The following is a 24,452-nucleotide window of genomic DNA, read 5'->3' as shown; positions in this document are numbered from 1 at the left end:
AAGCGTGTTCCGCACCAACCGCCGTTTTTACTATTGCTCTTTTTGTGGGAGGCCAGTCTGTCACATTTCATGATCATTTATTTAATATTGATTATTTGTACAATACACATTGTAAAGCAAAAAAACTTTCTGCGATGACATGTCTCCAATATCAAATCTTTGCTTTCTTCGGCTAATATTGTAGCAATACATTCAAAAGCTTAATATATACAAAGCTTCCAAATTAAAATAAAGGTCTTGGTGAGCAGACTATACGACGAGAATCTGCCAATTCATAGCGAGAAGTTTCAATTCTTGAGCTTTTGTTCTTCATCTCTTTTTTTACTCTTATCCTGAAAAAAAATAATTATTCGGTAAAACACACTATTTTACCAATCATTATTATTTTAACTATCAGTGGAGGTTACGTGGGACCAACTCCCAATCCTTTCTCTATGCTTTTCGCTAGTGTATCCGTATGCGTAATGCAAGGATGCTGCTGCAGGAATAAAAATACCATAATAAGCAATTTAAGAATCCTGCTGCACACTAACTCAAAAAATATATTTCTGTAACGTTTGGTCTGACCGAAATCAGACTTCCTCAGACAAGCAGTTCACAACACAGAACAATTGCTCTTTTCGTGTCATTGTTGTAAACTGCTTGTCTGAGGAAGCCTTATTTCAACGTCAAATTTGGGTTATTTGTAAACTGACTTCAAAAATTTTTTATCAGTTTTTATATACCTGAATCTTTTTACTATCAGTAGCTTGTAATGGTATAGCGTCATCAAGTTCAGTGCCTGAACAAAACGAAGCGTATTGAAACGACAAATCATACAAAGGTTTAGTTTGCAGATATAATTATTTCATTATTTTTTTAAATGCTAATTTATATACAAGATCGGTACTCCCGTATGGTGTGTACCAGGTTAGGGTTATGCCGATTTTAGTTCTAGTACGAGTTCGGGGACTGCCTGTTTAGCCAGGTGAATACCAGAATACCCTATACCCCTGCTCACAGGTACCTTTACACAACTTGATGTAAAGTAGGCGAACAAAATTAGTTACCTCCATATTGATACACACACTTCTGGATCGCCACAAGATCTATGGAAGAGAGTACAAGTAACTGTACGCCAATGATGAATATTGGTAAATCTGATTTTCTTATAATTACGAAGATAATTTCATTTTCGGCGATATTTGATAAAATATTTTAATTCGTTAAATATAAATCATAATCATACGCAGCATACTTACGTTTTGTAGACGAACTAAATCTTGAAGAAAACCGTCTTCCCCATTCTTGAATTATTTGAAATCGTTTCAATAGTACATCTGGAATTTCCGTGTATAGAAACGGATTTAATGCACTGTTGATAGGAATCAATATTGTTCCTACCGGTACATAGAGCTCGGTTCGAATGGGAATACCTGTGAGCAGAGTAAGTACGGAGGGTGTTATTATTCAGTAGTGTGAAATAAAAAGATTCAAATCATTCGAAATGAATGCTCATTATGTCGCTAGATCTAAGTAAACCGGAACATATGAAAATGATTTAAAATTCTAAAACACGATAAGCCGTGTTTTCGCTTTTTCCATGTATTTTTCGCTGCACCATGGTATTCGACCTGAATTGTGAATAAAAGATGAGAAAGACTTCTTTGCAATAGAAAGCTACTTTGGACGGAAATATTGAGTTATTTGTTTTTGAATTTAGAAGCTGTGTCGTGCATGTATCAAGACAAGTGTTTTCCAACAGGATGTCCATATTCGGACAATTTCATAAAAATTTTGTTTGTAATCAAAAGTGGATAATATATATCTTTAGTTTTTTATTGTTTTTTTTTTATCATGGCCACTTGTTATACCGCAATGAATCTTGTTATGCTGAAAGCTTGGGAATAAACGGACAAAAGCCCGACACATATGCGATATTCTCAATCTCCAACGTGTTTATAGAAATAATTTAACGTTACCAAATAACTGGAGAAGAGCCATCAGACATATTGGCATCCAGCAGAGAAAATCTGTTACTACGATCCGTGTCACCTTTCTTTGAAGTGCGACAGCCCTTGTTTTTGATGCTGTTGACGATCCAGCAATCTTTGTTTTGGTAGATTTTCTAAATATCAATCAAAGATAATCTGTGCTATCGATTGGGTTTCTACAAGACCAACTACTTTTCCGTTTTCTATGCTTTTGCGTCGGTGGATCCGTATGCATATAATGCAAGGATGCTGTAGCAAGAGTGAAGATAACTATCTTGAGTAATTCAATAAATGGTCTTGCTGCACACTAACACAAATATATTTGTGTTAGTGTGCAGCAAGACTATTTATTGAATTACTAAAGATAATCTGTTTGCGTTTTTTTTTTCTATTATTATTCTTCTTTCCAATTTTAATATTTCGTATTTTTGAATAGTATTTTCGATGTGCAAAACATTTCGATGCTACTTTAGTATGCGATCTCAGCGCTTTTGTGAACTCAATGATTTTAGTATCAACATAACCCAACCCACCGACGACAGGGTTAGAAACTGAATTCTATGAGATTAACGCAAACCAAAGTCGCACCAATTGTGGTGTGATTGAGATAACGTTTACTTAAGCTAGCGAGATCACGTACCAAAGTATGTTTATGACGCCGATATCGCCTAAGAAAGTTGCCACAACATTTCTTTGCTTTATTCAAACTCTCCTAACAAAAATGTAAAAAGTTTGAGAGTCATAGTAATATTTCGTTTCATATACTATAATCTTCTGATGCAGCATGTCTCACTAGGGTGGGAATTCCCAGGGAAGAATTTTGGAACAAAGGAACAGTTTAGTTTAGTAATATCATTTAGTTTTTTAGCACTTTTGTCATGCATAATCTCGGATCATTCTAAACTATCCAAACTTGGCAAAAATCAGAGTGCGTCTTGCGAATAATACGCACTAGCTAATTTACATTAGAAAAGATTGAATAAATACGGAAACGTAGTAGCCTATATATTTATGCATATTGATCGGGGGTAAAGAGTTTCAAATGGAGGAATTTAGCGAAAAAAGTTTGGAACCATTGATAGAAGTAGATCATAGATCAAACTACTACTTACATGTAAATAATCAAGTAGCCAACAAATATATAGATAAATGCACAAAAATTTATCAGAATGAACATGAGAGAATATCCCCAAGCTGCGTCGTTGGATGGATCAGGAAACAGTCTTGGAAGACAGACACCATGAGACGAATAAAATCCGAATCGACGTTCGGGAATATAAGCTGGATTTAGATTTTTGACCAAATTTTCTAGCAAAGTCCAACCAGATCTGAAATAAAGTGAAAATTATAATTGTTGTTGAAATTACTCACACGAATGACAGTAGTTAGAATGTTAAACGCAAGTTTGTTTAAATTTGGCAATAGTATGAATGAAAAGTTGTAGAGTGCCAATCGTGGAGAGTGTCAATTTTGAATCGTATTCGGCCCGCGAAACGAGTTTTTAATTTAGTGCAATCTGGTACGTGCGAATAATTCCAACCTCTTTGCGCTACGAAGCCTATACTCGAGTCCAATTATTATCTATGCCTATGATGTTACAATGCCCCAAATTTTTGTGCCCACAACTACTAGAAAGCCCGTGTTAAATAAAGGCGCGGCCCGCGGTTTCACCCAGTTATTTGTATCTGGTCCTCCTGTATTAAAGGTTGCACAACCCTGATATAAACCAAAAATCAGCTCGGCGGTGTGGTGCATCGTGCTGAGCGCTAGGAATACGCTTTTCGCCGCATCTCTAATTACTCCCCCATCAAGTCTATGCAACTTAAACGAATAACTGGCAAACTAATCCCTCACCCGACACGGACCGGTAACCGAACCATGGTCCGTCATGTGATTAAATCCGTCTTATCGGCCTTCTTCTCCTCGAGATAAATATGGAAATCATTCATATGGAAATTATTCATTTTTTTTGTATAAAGTACTGTAAATGTGCTGATTGGTGTAAATTAAACATACGAGGTTGATGAAACATTCAGCATTGTCAATAATCTTTCAGTTAACACAGGAACGTCTTCTCGGTTAATTGTTGTTACAAATGTGTTCTGTGAATACCTAGAGGAAAAACAGAAGGTTTTGTGTTATGGGTACATCCACGGTGTTTTTCCGTGACGAAAAACGAATAATAAAGATCGTGAATAGAGTCGGGTGTGAAAGCTATTTTACGGCTTATGAATATCTAAATTGGATGCAACAACAAAACGAAATAGCAGGGATGTTATCAATTACTCAGTATTGTAATCCTTGCGTACTCATTGAGTTATCGTGATTTTTATTCGTAGTTGGGTTTTACGAAAGTCGATTTGCAATTGATTGACAGTTATTTACCAAAAAACTTCTGTGAAATAGTCGCTTGCCGAAGGTACAATAGGAATTATCGATAGAATGATTGAAACAATCCATCCCAGTGCCATACACATCAAAACTGATCTTGCTCGAGTTCTCGACATAGGCCTGGAAAAATTACAACAAAATTTTAGTGTTTAATAAATACTACCAATTCGACTTGAGTTTTATTTTCTGCCTCAAGTGTAAAAATTTTTATGTATTCTGATTTTTGTTGTTATTTTCCCCGAGGTTGATTGGGAAAAGTTGGATTTGCTGTTTGTATTAAATTATATATTCTTATTCATGATAATATATTCGGGTCGTACGCAATTTTTGAAAATAGAAAATTTTTTATTTGTAATGTTATTGTTGAAGTTTTCTTTATAGACGACCAAAGCTGTGGTTGGACTGAATCATGACTATAGGTGTCGCTGACCGTTAATTCACTAGTGTACTCGCGGTTCCTCGTCTATTGCAGTTGAAAAATAAGGTACTCGCGAAGTATGTGAACTAAGATGACAAACACCGGAACGTAGTATGTGTACTAGGTTCGGGTTAGGCCATAATTTCCGGTACAAATACTACGAGAGTCACTTGGCTTGTCTCCGAACTCGTAATAGGACTAAAATAAGGAAAATGGGAATAAAATTATGGCCTACCCCTAACCAGGTTCACATACTTCGGGAGTACCAAAAATTGTAGGCCTGTTATTTTTTTTCTCCCAATTGATTTCTTTTTTTTTATTTTGGCAATATTTCATGCACGACGGAAATAAATATGTGAATTATGGTCATAAAAAGAGTCCACGATCTATGAAAGATTAATAATCTCCAAATCTTTTACAGAGATTAACAAGCACGTACCTCAGAACTGCTTTCATTCTGAATCCAGTAATGATACAGAGAGAAAGCACAGATTGTTCTGATCCTACTAAAAGCATAACTCCCAACATTGAACATTCAGGGGAACTTCTCCATCTTTGATCTTCCAGACAATATCTGTTTTCGCTCAGCCTGATGTTTTGAATTGATATAGCACTTGTATATAACTGTAATAAAATACGGCATTTGTTCGTCAAATATAAATCAGACTGATATATAAATTTGCTCCCGTAGTATGTGTACCAAGATGGCGCACATCCTGAACATAGTATGTGTACCAGGTTGGGGTTATCAGGTTGTGCGCCATCTTGGTGCACATACTACAGGAGCGCCACAAATTCTCGCAATTGTACACTCGGAGAAAATTACCAATATTGGATTTAGTGGGAATACATTTTCCCTATGTTATATATAATCAAAGTTCTAAGTTCTGAATTCTAATACTGATTGTTTTCAATGCATTTTTATCCCGTGAAAAGAAAACTGAGAATACATTAAATTTTTTGTTGTTGCACAATTTAATATTTCATTCAGCGAAGTGTTTGTGTAACAATCTATGTCAAACAAGCTTACTAAAAATTTGTTCCAAAATATAACACACAGTTTTAATTTTTTTAATGCGTTACCATCGTCAATGCGAGCGTCAAGTTATGTTAGATATGACTTTTTTATGTACCTATAGGAACAAATTGAAAAATGTAAAAAAAAATAAAAATATAAAAGTAATGTTGAAATTGCCAATTTCTTACTCCAACAAGTAAATCCGCAATAGCCAAATTCCATACTAATATGTTCTGATTTATTTCCATTTTTGATGATTTTTTGTAGTTTGCCAATCGTTTTGTAGATATATATATAACAAGAATATTCCCCGATACTGCACATCCACCTAAAAATATTAAACATCACTATCAAAAAATAAACTATTGAAATGTAGTTTATCTATCTTGGACACTAAGTGTACATATAGATAATTGGTTCTCAAACTGGGGTCCGCAGTCGCTTAGAGGTCCGCGAAGCAATTTTAGGGGGACCGCGAGACAACTTTAACCTCGGCACAGAAGCACTTTGATTTGAAGTTAAATTTTGATGTCATGCTTCTACAGTCCCGATATCGCTAAAAATGCTCATTCCATTTGCAACAACTTACGAATGTGAGGCAGCTTTTTCTAGGTTACTTGCTTATAAAACAAAATGTCGAAACAGAATGGACGTGAGGCACGATATGAGAGTTGCATTATCCAAAACAGAACCCAATGTAGAAGAACTAATGGGAGCCAAGCAGGCGCACCCATCTCATTGAACTGTTTTAAATGTTATTCAATAGATGAATGCTTGATATACCGCGTTGCTATTTGTTCAGTGGACCGCGAGTCATCAGAACAATTGAAAGGGGATCGTTATGCATAATTTTTCAAAAAGTTTGAGAACCACTGATATAGATCATTTTGTTAAATTGTTATTGTTGTTAGCGTTCTTCATATTCTAGTTGTCGTTGTGCAAAAAATTGCTTTTCTCTGCAACTACTGGACCAATTTGCTTCGCAATTCCCAGTGATTAAAAATTGTTCTATGGAATTTTGTTTTTACTTCAAAGTTTTGTGCGATGACGTCATTAAAATTAGAGAATTGGGCACCGGTACCAATACTGTAAAAAAATTTCATACTTCTTCGTTTTGGCTTTTGTGTTCATATATTTGAGCATTACTTTCTTGTTTTTACTAGCATTATTTATCAGGGTATGACGTAATTCGTACTGTATTTGTGTAAATATATCGGCCCAGATAAATGCCTTATCAATTTATGTTATATTATTGGTTTGGAAACTTGTTTGTAATGAGAAAATGAAATATTAGTACTCCCAAAGTACGTGAACCAAGATGGCGGACACCGGAACGTAATGTGTGTACCAGGTTAAGGTTAGGCCATAATTTCAGATACGACTTCTATAGGAGTCACTTGGCTACTCCCCGAACTATAAAATTTTGACCTAACCCTAACTTGGTACACATACTACGTTCCGGTACCGCCATCTTGGTTCGCATACTACAGGAGTACCATAATTTGTACTGTGTTTGTGGAAATATATTGACCCAGATAAATGCCTCATTCATTTATGTTAAAATAATGGTCTGGAGACATGTACCTCGTAAATATTTTGTGATTGATCACAAAATTTGCATTGTATATTTCATTAATCATGATGAGTAAATAATTTGTTTTTGTATTTATTTAATTGCTTCATTACAGTTTACTCGTTTGCCGAAATCCCATCTAGAATTACCCATCTTACTTATCAACCACAAAAAGGGAATAATTGGCTTTGAACTGATCATTGCATCATCATCTGAAAAGATTCCAACAGTGCAATTCTGGCATTCATCAACACCCGATTTACAATCCTCGTTACCGTCACAAACCTGTGTATTGAAAATCGTTGGTAACTAAAAAATGATAATATGCAATACAAGAAAAATACTATAGCGCAAAAGGCATTGTGGAATCATTGGGTAACTTCTACTGATAGTAATAAAATGATGTTTAAAAATTTATCTTGGCCAAGGTTATACCGCCCAAATAGAACCAAATTAGCTTTTGCCACATTTTGAAGTTTTGACCAAATCGCATTCTATAATAGTATTCTAAAACAGGACAGAATACCTAAAATAAAAAATGAAAACCGGTATATACCTTTGAAACCCATACCAAAGGATGGTCACTGGTCCACAATGAAAGAATGAAAAAAGTTCATTTCAGAAAAATATGACATAACCTAATTTGCTTTTGCTGCGGCGATATAACTGTAAAGCTGGCTGAACTTCAACTAAAATGCAGAAATATGTGTCTGTACTGGACGTGACGCTTGAGTATTTTTTTGCTTAATAAACCTAACGGAGATAAGGCCAGAGTGTCTGCACTGGAATGCCCGCTTTCATTTTTTTTTGCGTGATAAACCTGGCAGAGATAAAGCTGGTTGGTACCATATCATTTGCCGCAATAAAGCTCATATTTTGTACTCCCATTTATACAGTGGTGGGATTCAAATTTTTTGTCAGCCGGTTCCTTCACAAAAGTCACATTTTTCAGACAGAACAAACAGAACATCGACAGTCACCAGTAATGCTAATCGGTTTGCTGATCTCATAAAATTTCGTGAGACGGTCCTATAGAACCGGTGCGAACCGGCTGAATCCCACTGCATATATAGTACTTCCATTTTCTTTATATATATGCAAGCTTTATAGTAGAAAATTCACGTTTTAATCGTACAATACTCAGATGAAACATATGTGCTGTATGAACGATATTTAATTACAAAATTTGCTATTTTTCCGTACCTGCTTTCTTCTGTCCAAATACAGCGTTGTGCCATTGTCATTGCAGTAGAAATGAGTGATGCCACAACTTTCAGATTTGTTTTTCGATATCTAGTTTCAACGAAAAAAAATATTTAAAAATTTAATATTTGAATTTGAATTTTTTAATTAAAGTTTTTGAAACTGGGAAATCGGAATCCTCAATCCAATAAACAATTCATCTTCCGAATATAAAAATATATATATGGATTAGTCTGTACTTACAAAAAAAATTTTTTTTTCATGCGAGTTTCTAAGGCAGGGGTGTGCAACCTGGGCCAAATGCGGCCTGCAAGAAATGATTTTGCGGCCCGCGGAGAAGTGCTGATTTTGAATGGTGTGCGGCTCGCAAAGCCTATACCCAAGGATGTGCAAAGCAAACAACGCATGTCATAAGATCGATTTCGTGTCTGCAACTACTAGAAAATCTATGTTAAATAAATTTGTGGCTCGCGGCTTTTTCCCCTACCAGTGGCTGGTTGTACACTGTTTTGTTCCGAGTATAACTTGTAGACCAAACATATTAGGAAATGCTATAACTATATTCTGCCGTAGATTATACCTGACAATCGTATGTGTTGTTACCACAATATAATTCGTCGCTCTGGTCCTCGCAATCCTGCAATAAAGATATTGTTTCCGTTGAAAGAAGAGGTGAACAAGAAAAACCCGTTAGGGAATGAACTATTTGGAGGACGAGCCTTCATTTGTATTAAACGCGCTAACAACATGTTCTAACTAACTACCAGAATAGGATTTTCAAATTTATTTAATCCCTCTGGAGAAGAAGGTTGATAAAAGAGGTTAGTCATGAAAATCTACGACATTTATCTGCTTGTTCTATCACATCGATTATTAACATTAAATTACCAGGTAATTATTCTAGATGCAACATACACTTTAAGAAGCCATGAACGGCTAACCATTTCACTTCACAGGAGATATTTTTTATTATTATATAATTTATGTTTTTCATATCATAAAAATAACTTCATCAACAGTAACAAATATTACCGGGATCAAGTCGCATTTTTTCTCAATTGGTATATGTATTGGGGGTTCAGAATCACAGTAGAACCTGTAACAAATGATAAAGAACAATAAATTGAATATTATATCTTGATAATAATTTTAATATGAATGCCGACACGAATCAAAAGCGTTTATAAAGCTCTTCTAACGGAATATATATATTCATCCAGTAAAAGACCGAGAAAGTATCAGTAAAAATCGACAATGTGCGGCACACGCTGCTATATGCGAATTGGCTTCTGCGGCCATTCTTTTTGATCTTCCTGACCGAATTCAAAGAAAGCGTAAATATCATAGGTTTGGTTTATTGTCAGGGTTGCAAAACTTTCTGATGGACGAAATCTGGCTTCGTTTGATTTATTCAATATATATTAGATTATAACGCCCCGTCTTCCCTAAAAAGGTTCTTGTTTGTTTCGCTAGAAATATTAGCAAAGCTGGTTACTAGATTTACCCTCAATGTACTTGATGGTGCTCATTTATTGAAAACCTAATTAGTAAATTATTTCAATATATTTATTTATTGTGAAGATTGACATTGTTTATTGGCGAAAACCTGTTCAATATAAGATTCAACGTCAAGTCTTACTTTAGATTTGATTTAATTAGATTTAGATTCAATTTATATTATTTGGTTCAAATTTATTCACCAAACACAAAGAACATTATTCTCAGTGGTAAATTTACTCAGATTAGGAAATGCTGCGTTAGAGGTTTTCGCTTGCCAACAAGATTTCTCCGTTAAATCCAGAGAAAGTTTGCTCCCTCGCAACGTGAATTTTTTCTTTCTCTGTCTCAGTGTTGGTTTGAATTACTTCTAGTTTCATGTAAACCAATATATATACTAACACATCTGTCGAAGAGATAAACATATGCATATCACACAAGTACCTAATTTTGTACGCCTATTTTACATCAAGTTGTGTAAAGGGACGGAACCTATGGGCAGGGGGTATATTCACGGGGTTTCGGTTATAGCCTAACCCTAATCTGGTACACACAGTACCACGCGAGTACCAATTTTTGACGTAATATCAATCATTCAATTTTTCAAACTCAAAAATTTAAAAAGCAAAGATACTCTTGTATCGCATTCTTTGTTTGATGACCCGGACAATTGAATATTGTCACACTAATAAAAAAATTGCCCAAGTCACTTTTTGTCGATTTTGATATTTTGGTATCGCTGGATTCGTTGGGGAAAAATCTATCTTTCTATGTTATTTAAACATTCATATCTGGTATAATTCAGCCGCTAGGGGGCAAAAACGAATCTCCCTATCTCAGGAAGTGGACTTCGGCAGATTTTGGTTTTGCCTAAAGTTTAGGCCCTTAACTGACTATAATTGATATAGGCACATTTAAACACGCCTGTCCGCATCCTGTTTTTGTACGTTCTGGTGTCGTTACGACACTCTTCGACTAGCAACGCTTTCTGGTTCAAGTGGGGTGTTCTAAAACATATATTTATTTCAACATCTGGACGCTACCGGCAAGTAATTGCAGTGATCGAATATTAACAGTATGGAGTCCAGGAAGATGAGAAACTATGCTCTACTTGGAAATGCTTCTGCAAATGATAGTGTCACACGTGGTAAGTTATTGAACGCCAAAAAATGTGGATTTATACGGCGATAGTAGCGAGCGATCTTAATATGTATTCGTATTTAATTTTCACAGATGAGGTGAATGAAGTTGGAAGTTTTATAGAGCTTCAGCTCGATGGTTGCGAGGGGGATTCCGATGCATATTCATATATGAAAGTGGCTATTTACCGTTCCACGAAATACTGGATATTGATGTAAGTTTCGATAATCTGGACACGACGAGTATTTCGAACAATATCAATGAAGGCTCTACAAGATCAGATGGCACTATTAAAACCTATGACGAGCCCTCACCTAACCGAGAAAGAGACCAGTGCACGATAAATGGAAACAAAATAAAGGAAAAATCAGGCGCCTCCGTGGAAAATCATATAGAAACTGGACAGGAAAGAATGTGCCCAATCGTCAACCAGGGCCACCATGTAGATCTGCATTCTGTAGCAAAGTCAAAACTCGCCAGTGTAACGTTATAGATGAAGATCAAAGACTTGCTATGTTCATTAAATTTTGGTCTATGACGACTTGGAATGAACGCAAAATATTCATAAATACTCTGATTGGGACACATGAGGTTAAACAACAAAAATCATCCGGTGTATCTAGGAGAAAATCTTCATATATATGTTTACAAACTAAAGCTTTCGAATGGTTCTGAGCTGCCAGTCTGCAAAGAAATGTTTGCTTCCACGTTTGGGAAGCCTTGCAGAACTTAGGTATCTTGGATTAAAGATAAAACCTCTTCTAACCAAACAGCTGTTGTTCAAGCAGGTCCGAAAAGTGGAAAGTGTGCAAAAGTAAGTCAAAGGGATAGAGAGTTTATAAAAGAGTGGCTCAGCACTCTACCAACTGTACTCTCGCATTATTGTAGAAAATTGCCAAGTTACAGAAACATAAAATTTTTGTATCCAGGCACCACAATATCTGCCCTCCACAGACATTACCAAAATGTTGCAGAGGAAGAAAACAGGAGGGTCGTTAGTGAAGCTTATTTCAACGAGATTTTTCACAGATATAAATACTCAGTTTTCATTACCCGAAAGGATCAGTGTGATAAGTGTGTAGGTTACAAACATGGTAACATGAGTACAGTTGAGTAAGCTTGCATATCAAACTGAAGGATGATGCTAGAAAAGAAAAAAATAACCGACAAAGATTCTGCAAGTGCAAATAAATCCGTTTGGACGATGGATCTACAGGCCGTGCTTTTATGTCCTAGAACGAGAGCTAGTACCTCATATTACAGAACTAAGCTACAGGTACACAATTTCACTTTCTATGATACGAAATCAAAAGCAGGTTACTGTTACGTCTGGTATGAAACTGAAGGCAATCTTTCTAGTGAAGTATTTGCTTACGTGGAGTTTGAGCACTTTAAGCGAATCATTTGTAATAATCCCGAGCTGAAGCATATCATAGTTCGGAGCGATGGATGTGGTTACCAAAATAGGAATGGCACGGTAGCCAATGCATATTCTAGTCTGGCAAGAACTTACAACATAGATATAGAGCAAAAATTTTTGGTGGCTGGACATACACAAATGGAATGTGACTCGATGCACAGCGTCATTGAACGAAAGATCGTAGGCGACATTTTTTCTGAAAGAGATTTGATCGTACTTATGGAATCCGCAAGAATCCATCCATCGCCCTATCATGTTCGCCAAATGAGGCACACTGATTTCAAAAGAATGAATCAATTGTTCCTTCAAAGCATTAGACCCGGAAAAGAGTAGGAGATCCCAGAGTGCATGATTTGCGTGCCCTGAAGTACGAAGTGATGGTAGTATTCGTTACAAGCTTTCGTTTGAGAAAGCAATTTTGAAAGCGCTCCACACCGTGTACAGAATGTTCAAAGTCAATGGGTGCCAATGTTCAGATCTCGTATTTCAGTTTGTGCAAGGAAATTTAATGATCTTCAAGAAATGAAATCAATTATGCCAATTGACTGTCATCCTTTTTATGACAACCTTCCTCACGAGTAGATTATACAAACTTAAATGAAGTATACTACTATAAATTCATGATTACAGTTGTTTGTTTATGTTGATGTTTTAGGTTCAAAAGAGTTATTTATGTTTTGATTCTATTATATTGTTTGTTGCTTGAGTTGTGAAATTTTACATTCCTTGTATCAATTGAATACAATGCATCTGGCCTGTGGGCTGACATCTATTCTTATGTTCATCAAAGTCAAATTATGATTAAGGAGGAATATCGAATTTTGACTTGGCTTTCGTGTCATATTAATTTAATGGAAGTCACTCATTAATTGCCGAATGGACTTTTACAAAGTATATAGGTCAAGCGAATGTACAGAGAAAATATAGGGCGAAGATGTGAATAATATTGCCTAACTCAGGGTGCGGGAATAAAAAAAATGCCTAAGTCAATTTTAGCGCATATAAAATAGAATTTGGAAGTTATAGATATCCTAAAATAATTAAAAATTTGATAAGATAAATTTAGATGAAAATTTTTTTGAAATAGATTGAAAAATGGGAAAGTTATGAAGTTTTTTTTGATTTACCCAAAATGTCAAAATTTGACTTAGGCAATTTTTTTATTAGTCTGACGATATAATATAATGCAGAATGTTGAAATTTATAACGTAGGCGTACTTGTTCATGCAGTACAATTCGTCGTTTCCCCCAATGCAGTCCGGTATTCCATTGCATACTTCTTCTGCCTCAACTCTATCCCAACCCCACAACAACGAACTACCACAGACGAAATTTGAACCAAGAAACAACTCGGGTCTGAGAACAAAATAATCATCTGTTCATTATCATTTCTATTATGAATTACGATTAGGATAGGATAGGATTTACATATTTATCCCGGGGGAGAGGATAGCCGATAAGACGGCTTATCCATATGGCGAACCACGGCCTCTCGTCCGGTTACCATTCCAAGTCGGGTATGGGATTAGTTTTACTGTATTGTTTGTTTTCGGAAGCATGGACTTGGTGGTGGAGGAAGCCGTAACCGACCAGCAGTTACGTGGACCACCCAACCGACCAACGGTTACGTGAACCACCCAACGACGGCGAGGAGTCCAGCAATCCTCTCGCACATAACCATCCCTGCATGGGATTCGAACCTGCGAGCCCACGCAGAGTAATTAGAGGTGCGGTGGCGAGCGTATCCCTAACGCTTAGCCCGTTGAGCCACACCGCCGCGCCAAAGTATTGTAGAAAAGTAGAAATATTGTAGAAAAGTGTTTTGAGAGACTAAGCAGTGTGATATTAATAGTTGTTTCTGCGACCCTTCGTACTGTACCATTACAAAACTCTTGATACGCATCTTGAGAGTGCTTTCGCGAGTTGGCACTTCACAAATTTGTATACATGTTCTCATATTGTATACACATCTATCATTTTGATTCGTGGTGGTTGTCAATTGAAATTTTGAGAGTATAAAAAAATAAAATTCCCAATGTAATCATCAAACATTCCCCAAAATGGACATGCTTTATTATTTTTCTAAAAAAACCCTACACATCAGACAACTAAAACAGAAATAGGAATTTTTCTCTCGCAATATTTTACTGGATGAAACTTACTCTACGAATCTGCAAAACTCAGGCTGGTTTTCACACGCATCGCTGCATTCGTCGTCAAATTGTTCACACGTTAGTTTCCCGTCACATGTAACTGCTCGTTTTCCTGGAATATAAATCAGATTCAAGTAAAACTAACCAATCACAAACAAAATAAACATATTGGCAAGCTTTTGTAAAGCTTTTCGGCATTGGTGGTTCGGTACTTTCGGGTGACTGCTTGAATTTATTTTCGGTTCGTCCCGAAAGAGAATATAATGCTATATATGCATTACCGATTTACCGCTGATTTTATCTTGAACAAATTCTCTTTTTATTCACCCACCGAAGAGATACAATAACAACGACTTTCAAAAATTTCAAAAATGATCACATGACTTGGCTACTTTAATTGAAATACTATGCGAAAAAGTGCATTTTTGAGGATACTTTTGATATTTGTGTGGTATCCGAGGTGAAATAGCGTTTACGGCCTTTTTATCATCAAACATATGTAAACACAATAATAGTGAAGCTGGCAAACCTGAAAATTGACATTCGTAGTTGCATCTTGGAATACCGAGTTCTATCAAATGGTCAGCATCTGAGATGGACAATTCATTAATGAAATTAATGTCTATAATAAATGCCTATTTTTACACTAACTACATTATTAATACAAATAAGAGTTGTTTACCTGAGCACACTGCATCTGTGGATATACGTGGACAAAACTTTTCATCTCTTTTTGTCACTTCGTCAAATCTAAAACATTTAAATGTTTTTTTCTTCCTAATCCAATAAAAGTTTGAGCAATAAAAGCGTAGCCATTTTGTGACTTATTTTCAGAGTTACTGTTTTTGTTGGATAAAAATCTCTTTTGATCGCAACTAATAGATAATTCGATTTTGAATTTTCAGTATCTAAAGAAAAAAGAAGGCTCTATTACCTGTACTTTGTTTCGTTCGAGTTCTTTGCCTAAAATTTTACTATTTAATTTTAATTCATGAGAATACTTTTCACATCGAAACAAAAATTTATTAACTTGATTTTCTGACAGTAACGAAGTATATAGTAAGGGATGGTATCATGTTTATTTACAATACCTTCCATTACAAATAAGGTCTTTGAACAGGCAGCCATCCACTGTTGATAACGAACAGTTCATTGGGGTATCTTGAATTTCTTCATTTTTGCCTAAATTAACAAGGAATGAAATCTGTATTATATGAAATCACTTCGAAAGTTAAAAATTCTAGATGTAACAAAATGGAAAACGTTTGTCAATGTTATTATTTTGTGACTGTAGCATTTAGAGGAACACCAAACCCCAAATAATAAAAAAAAATATTTATAATTTATAATAAAAGAAAAAGATGAAACATCTTCGAAATGAAAAAATGATGAAAAGATGGAAAATATTAGTTAGTTTCTATGAATATATAACATTTTAGGAATTGGTTTAGATATTCAGTTTTATGAATATTATTTGCCTTGTAAACACATTTCTTTTTTTGCGAAATAGAAATAAAGAGGCGTTCAAATTTTTCTATTTTAATAGTAAGACCAAATGAAATGTTTGATTCATTGTTTTTTTCTTGTTCATTTATTTAATGTTTTTTTTCCTATTTTTCTCATTTTCTCCCGTGCTTGCCTGTTTATAATTGACACCAATAAAATCGGTATTAAGGTAAGTAATACCAACAGCGCAAAACATACCGTATATATCTTGACATAAAGCTTCAAGATCCAGAGATTGTTCGCGGACACATAGACATTCGTCTGACAAATCCGTGCAGTGTATAACATTGTCACAAACTTGCGTAGATGAAATCACACGAGATCCATCCAAACATTGAAAACATTTATCGTCAGATTGAACTAAAAAAGTACGTTGTTTGGAAAAATAAGTAACCGTCAATGCGGTTTTGATTTCCATTCATTTTAAACAGGTTTTATTTATATTTTTAATGAAAACTGGGGTACTCCCGTATTATGTGTGCCAGGTTAGAGTTAGGCTATAATTTTATTCCGCTTTTTCTTATTTTAGTTCTATTATAAGAGTCGGAGACTGTCTGTGTCAACCAAGTGAATATACCCACTGTCTATATATCCACTTGGATAACACAGACAGTCCCCGACTCGTAATAGAACTAAAATAAGGAAAATCGGAATAAAATTATGGTCTAACCTTAACCTGGTATACATAATACGGGAGTACCCGGAAAACAATGAAAACAACAACCCGTTTTAAATGAGAATGAGAGATTCACGAAGAGTTAAAGCGAGGCCATTCATTGCGCGATATTGCATTCCTATGACATTTCTATCACCGGGTGTTCATTTATTGATAAGATATTTTTCATTTCAGAAGTTCTTCCTTAAAAAATTAAAAAAACAAAACTCACTTTCATCTGACCGAGTATTATTTTCGCAGAAGCATTCATCTATTTCAAACGGACAATGTCCTTGGCCATCGCAAAATATGGACGACGATCTGCATCCACATTCGTCTTCAGCTAATATAAAAAAGAAACCTATTTTCGTTCCGTTTTCTCCGGAACACTTTATCACTTAAAAAAACTGAAAATCTTCATAGTAGCCACTTGCAATAGCGGTTCGTTTTTTTTGCAATTATTATTTGTTCTGCATCCTGGGGCGCTCCAGTAGTATGCTTACCAAGATGGCGCACAACCTGATAACCCTAACCTGGTACACATATGTTCAGGTTGTGCGCCATCTTGGTACATGTACTACGGGAGCACCCACCCATACTATAATAAACAAACTATCTTATATTTATATGAAGTGTGATCAATATTTGTTTCGCACGAAATGCATTGAATGCCAAGTGCGTATGATATATATATACCGTATTTCCCGGCAAATAAGTCTACCCGGTCAATAAGACGAGGCCCGTTTTTAAGCCTGAAAAAATGGGGTTTTGCATATAACCTGCCAATGAGTCGGGGTAGTAAAATTGCATCAACATCGGAATCTCAAATTACCATGCAATGCCTTTTGAGCGGTCGTCGCGTTTGCACAATGGTTAAAATAGCCTATAATGACGTTTTCTTGTAGCGTAATATTCAATCCATAATAACTATATACGGGAATTCAAACTGTCTTTAACCTAATTTTAATCTAATTGTATTCAACTCGCGATTGCGTCCACCATAAAAGAACATTTCCTAATACATAATAAGGCGACACCAAAAAATGAAAATTATCATACTCGCCTAGAAAAACGACCCCCCCCCAAAATCAGGCCTAAATTTGGGTCTAGAAAAGCGACTTATTCGCCGGAAAATACGGTATATTATATATACCAGGGGTGGCCAACCTATGGCGCATGCGCCAAACGTGGCGCATTGCATGATTAGAGGTGGCGCATTGCATCTTTAACCCTTTTCATGCCAAAATTGTTAATTGCACTTGGCTTCTCCACGCCAAGCCGTTTTTTTGCGATTTACATGGTGACTTTTGATTGTACCTAAAATCTATTCTCCTTACTCCACGTCGCCCACTTACGGCTTGTTGGAATTAGAAACAACAGGTGATTATCGACGTTAGCTTTTGGACGGACTTTATGACATTCATTCTGGAGTTTTAGCAAAAATTAGTAAAATTTACTATTTTTTCCCTACTGAAGTAAAAAGTTCAGAACTTCTGGAAAAAATGGAAAATCGTCATTTATCAGCTTGAAACATGGATTTTCCACTGCCCAGACTTCCCAAATATCTCCCAATACCCATTGAACAACCAGTTGAATTGCCAAAGCCTAAAAAATTGATTATAAATCAACCCACAACATGCTGAAAATGACCCCTAAATACCACCTTTTTCATCCAAACTTCAAATGACCGTTGTCAACAAAAGCGAAGCGTAAAATCGCTTGCTGTGACGCAAGTACTAATCTCGAAAAAGCCTGGAGTAAAATCACGCGACGCTAGGCCAAACAGCTGATTAGCAAAGGCCAATTAGAATCGAGGGTAGAGTACTCTACCCTTGGCCGGGTGGGGGCAGTAACATAAGTAACATAAACCCATTTTCACCTAGTGAACTAACCATAATGAAGATGCCAAGCAATATACAATTGGAACTAATTGACTTGAAAACTCATCCATCATTGAAAATTAAATTTGATGAGCTTTTCTTCAGTCCCAAGTGCATCTGACATGATCAAGTCCTGGCAATCGTTACCCCGTGAAAATTTTCCAGAACTGAGAAAATTTGCCCAGGGTTTTATATGTCGTTTCGGAACGACATATAGATGTGAACAAACATTTTTCTGCCATGAAACTAATTAAAAGCAAAGCGAGGTCAAGACTTACAGATTTAAATTTGAAGAATGCACTGCTCCTCTCAGTAACAAACTTAACTCCAAGAATAAAAAAACTTCGAAAGTAAAACAGCAGCAAAAGTCTCATAAAGGCGGTACTTAAATAAAATTGATCAGTTTTATTTATTATACTTCCTTGCTTAATTTCTATTCATGTGGAGTTGTAAATTGTAAAAACTACATATACGTGTGTATATATGTGTGTGTATTATAAATTTATATAATTTCAACAAGGAGCGGACATTAGGCGTTGGAATACAAGAGATTTACGGCGCATCTGAAACATTATGTTCAAAACGTGGCGCATGGTATGTGAAAGGTTGGCCACCCCTGATATATACTATATATAATGTAACAAAAAGGTTTGTTGCTGTGATCTTATTGTTACGTCTTCTTTGCTGTTGACTGATTTTTTAGAAATAGATCATTAATTTATTGATTTAGTTATATATTTGACTCCTACAATCTAGACTCCAATAAAAATCAATTTATTAATCAGAAGTTATTCGTGCTCAATTGGGGTCGCCTGTTAATTTTATATAACAGATCATCACAACTTTCATGGCGCTCCCGAAGTATTCGTACCAAGATGGCGCACAACCTGAACCCTAACCTGGTACACATACTATGTTCAGGTTGTGCGCCATCTTGGTACGCATACTTCGGGAGTACCACTTTCATTATCTAGTAATATTATATTGCTCCGTTTAAACAACTTGCTACTATCCAAAAACATGAATTTATGAAACACAACATAAATCACTAATAAAAAAATTGTTTTTTTTTGCAAACCATTTGGACAATGTATGTTTCCGTCGCACATATGTTTTGTTGGTAAAAGGCAGAAGCGGCCTGAACTATCTGTATGAGGCATGCATCCAATTCCATCGTCTTTTGTATGTACATAGGCATCGTATAATATCTCATCATCCCCGTCGCTTTATATCGATAGAAAAAGGGTAGTCATTTGTGAGAACTAATCAATTGTTTATTAAACCCGAAGTGGGCATATAAATCGTTTTGCTACTTTGATGTTGTTATTTTGGCGGTAACTAATTTTATTTGCCTACTTCACAAGTTGTGTCGCGAAGGCACCTAGCACGGTCTTCAAGCAGCGACATCCAAGTACAAATTCAATACAAAAATGGAAATATAAGACAATTTGTGCATTTGGTCATCATCGTAAGAAATTCCAAAATCATACATTGAAACAAGATTTTTATAAACAAACTACCTTTACTCCGACAGAAATGTGCTAAATTACTTAAATCTTCCCCCGAAAAAAAAAACAATATTACCGTCCCAAACTGTTTACCACAAAATACAAGTTAACCGACCGTCCAACCAAACGCTTTTGGAGGTCTAATCGAAATCTCTAAAAATTTTCAAACCTGCAATCAATTTTTCCGTCGCAAAACTCAGATCCTCGTATACATCTCGATCCATCTTTACATTTATAATCACCATCGTAGCATTCATCGTCTGAAGATTAAAATGAAAATACAAATAAAACCTTTAACTGATTAACTGATGTTTGCATCAATGATAAAAGTGCTGTTACTCCCTTTGTGTAAGTCTTGTAAACTGGATTGGTGCTGTGTAGTTTTGAGCTTTACACGTGCAAGGCTTGTGTCGGACCTGATGCGATATCTGGTATTTGATTTTATAATATTCGATCGCGAAAGAATGGATTTGCAAGGATATGAAGAACCGAAAAGTGTTATCACTACAGCTCAATTGCGTTTTTATGTCATTAATGCACTAATAGCATGGTTGTCAGTAACTGTAATGCGTAGTGTTTAATTTATTACGGCTGATAATAGTTAACCCTTGAACCGTTTTCAGATGGTTAACGGTTACGATTTATTTTGAACGTTGACTGACATATCAGGTACAAATACCTTTTATATTGTATACTTTCTTCGAAAATGTTACTGTATTTATATTGAATATAACTGTTGGCTCAATGGGGTTCGTTTTAACTTTGAAGTTTTGGCCTCGTGTCAATATATTTAAGAATTGCTATATTGAATTGAGGATGAAGTTATTACAAATTTAATCGCTGAAATGATAATGATTTTTTAAATAACTTCTGACATGTCATGTCATTAATGAAACATGACAGGTCGTTTTGTGATCTGCGAGTCAACGAATCGCCATTCCGGCTGTATATTATTGATTAAAGTGAAAAGTACCTTCTCTGCAATATAAGTTCTCAAGATGTGCCATGTCCGCGCGAAGTAGACAAATATCAAGTAAGTTTGCGTAATGACGACACGGAACACCATCCAATTCGGTGTGAATTGATTCGTTGTATCTAATTTCATCGCTCCCATCTCTTAACAAAAATAAATTATTTAATTAACATCAGACATGCCAATGAGATTAGTTTACAGGTTGTCCGTGAATTCTGAACACAGGAGACATTTAGATATTTTAAGTATGCAATTAATATTCTATTCGACATATTATTAATAAATATTATTATTAATATTTAAAAACATAAAATTATCCTATTTGTCCAGACTTTACGGATACTCGTAGAATTGAGACAATATTTCAAACTATTTCATATCTTTGTAATAAGGCCTCATAAGATTGGACTATTTTGTACATAACTTTGATTTCGGTTAGGTATCAGAGTTTTCTAATATAAATATGTCTAAATGGCATATACATATTTTCGTCCATTCATATAGCTTTAATGCGGTTTAAATAGATACATTATCCATAGAAAAGATCCGAACAATGAAAACATATAATATCTTATTGAAATCAAACCGGTTCAATTATAGCCTAATTTAGTGGATTCAATTGCCTAATGTGTAGCCTCACAAAACTGGAGTTCAACTATACAAACTGGGGTTCGAACCCATGGGCAAACAATATCGAATAGCTCAGAGTCCGAACATATGTACATTATGTTTAAGTAGTGTTTTGAATTAACAAAAATCCTATATTTTCATTGAAATAATCAACAACACTAAAATTTTAATGTGACTTTTTCTGCACATGATATTGTTATGCTTTGGTTAATTATTTAGAAAATTAAAACTATTAAAGGCTCATACTTACGCGCAATTCGGTTTTCCATTACAGAATCCTGCTTTGTTTACACATCCTGAACCATCAGAGCAAACAAAATCACTTTCATCGCAATTAGTGTCTAAAAATAACGACCTTTTGCATTCTTGCTAGTGGCAGGATAGTAACTGATGGTGGACTGACTGAAAATACCACAACACTAGAATATTCTTATACGCATTTTATGTTATAACTACAAATAGATTCCGCGTGGGTTCGAATCCCATCTCCGTTGCCAAATTTAGTGTTTATTTATTACTCATAAATAAAGCAAGCACGCAAATTATACGAGCTGACTGAAAAGTACATTCGAGTATATCACTATATCCAGCGAGAGACAAGTTAGGGCGCCTAGCTTCACTGATCGAATGTCCTTATAGAACAGCGTTACCCAACCTTTTTTGGTCGCGGACTATTTTCTCGCCTGCGAAAACCTTTGCGGACTCAAGGTGCGTTTATTGCAACCGTATTCTGTATGAAGAAGCAATAAAACCAAACCAAAATATCATGACAATCCGTGGACACAAAAATGCGTGGTACAGTGCCCGATTATATTTTGGGACCTCCTGGAGTATGCGCACCAAGATGGCGCATAACTCAGGTTGTGTACCAAGTTAGGGTTAAGGTTATGCGACATCTTGGTGCGCATACTTCAGGAGTACCATATTTTGTTTTGATACCTATATTTGCGAACTCGTTTAATATGAGCTGTTCGTGCAACACTTAAAGCGCTCCAGTATACTGTACATACTAATGTGGAGGCAGTAAAGAAAAAAATCCTAAGGGAAAATGCCCTTGTACGTACACTACTGTAGCACCCGAAATTTTGCGATTTGATACGTCTAAAAAAGCGTTTTCAATCGGTCGGGGACCATCATAAAACGAAACCTATGGTGTTCTCCGTTTTATTTTTAGTATTTTGTAATGCCGCTTTCAATGTAGAAAATTTGGGTTGCCACCTACCAGGAAAAAAAAAAAAAATGTATTCCTTGTTGTTCGAACTCGCGAGAAACACCACTTAGGTATCTATAGAAGCGTGTGCAGACTTGTGTTTTCGTCGGAAATCCACAAGTGAGGTGTGAAATCCAATCGTTTGAGTAAGCGACCGACCTGTCGCCTCTTCACAAATTTTCGAATAGTAAATTGCTATTCCAATAGTTGAATATAATATTTGAATATATGCCCAGCCCTACTCAGTAACCAGTAATTATTGTTATCCGAAAAAACGTAAATCGTTGCTGATAGTTAGTGAATTTCTGGCTCGTTGCGTACTCATTCAAGTGCTCCGCGGACACATTTGAGACCGCGGACTCGGGTTTGGAACACTGTTCTAGAAAGACGCAACGTGCTTGACAATGAACAACCTTAAGCGGTAATTCGCCAACACAACAATTACGAATTGATCCACGCCACACCAGAGCATAGGAGCAAAGGGGGTTAACCATATTTTGTTGGCTGAAGTGGTAAGTGGCTGTTGCAGCTACAGGCCAATAGTCTCGGATTCACCACCTAGTTGGTTCTCCCAAAAACGTAGCACCATCTAACACATCAGCGACTGTTAGGCAAAGCATTGTGCAAATACCGACGCGACATGATTATTGTTAGCGAGAATCATAACGTGTTTCTATTTTGATGACGGTATACGTTGATACGCAGACATAGTTCTCCAATCCCCTAATGTGCGTGACAACTGACAAGTAGATCAGGATACATAGAATCGTGCGCAACAATTATAATTATGACCTACAAACCTCCGCATATGTGATCCAAAGTATGATTTTGATTTTTTGGTAACAGGCAAATGTTCTTCGGATTTTCAATATTTCGACATGCTATGCCATCATCCGATGTGTGTATCGTTTTGTTAAACTTTATCTCGTCGCTCCCGTCACTTGATATGAATATAAAATTAAAAGATATATAACTTGCGGGATAGTCAGTCAGTCAGTAAGTAGATTATTTTTCACCAAAATGAAAATACACTTGACGCAAAAAAAAAAAACTAGGAAAAAAACAAAAAATGGCATTTCACCATTTCACGGTGAAGGGTGACACACACACACAAAAAAAAAAACAATGTTGGTTATCGAGCAGCGACACCCGTGAAATATATACATTGTTGTCAGCTATTCGCGAAAGAAGTTTTAGAATAAACTGAAGCGAGAGATTAAAATATTTAAGTGACGCATGAGAACTAAATATTCTAATATGCAGAGAGTACCCTGTGTGATAGAGATAGTTAATTAGCAATAATT

The 24,452-nt window shown here is 35.8% G+C and overlaps 1 protein-coding gene across 1 annotated transcript; it reads right to left on the bottom strand.

Annotated features, from left to right (window-relative positions):
• Positions 1-2: 2 nt before the first annotated feature.
• Positions 3-21,342, bottom strand: LOC120330817 (uncharacterized). Its single transcript, XM_039397760.2, has 23 exons — positions 21,309-21,342; positions 20,505-20,595; positions 19,906-20,051; positions 17,180-17,290; positions 16,491-16,652; positions 15,878-15,968; positions 15,469-15,536; positions 15,316-15,375; positions 14,796-14,898; positions 13,852-13,989; positions 9,609-9,672; positions 9,157-9,213; positions 8,577-8,666; positions 7,532-7,658; positions 5,989-6,128; positions 5,222-5,406; positions 4,359-4,484; positions 3,990-4,085; positions 3,086-3,301; positions 1,962-2,107; positions 1,242-1,415; positions 726-781; positions 3-332 (listed from the first exon to the last, which is right to left on the bottom strand). Exons 1-23 carry the CDS (start codon positions 21,340-21,342, stop codon positions 288-290), a joined length of 2,526 nt encoding a protein of 841 aa, XP_039253694.2. The 3' UTR covers positions 3-287.
• Between the last annotated feature and the right edge of the window lie 3,110 nt (positions 21,343-24,452).

The sequence above is a fragment of the Styela clava genome, chromosome 6 (genome assembly GCF_964204865.1).
Source record: "Styela clava chromosome 6, kaStyClav1.hap1.2, whole genome shotgun sequence".
NCBI lineage: Eukaryota > Metazoa > Chordata > Ascidiacea > Stolidobranchia > Styelidae > Styela > Styela clava.
This window is presented reverse-complemented; position numbering and strand designations above follow the sequence as displayed.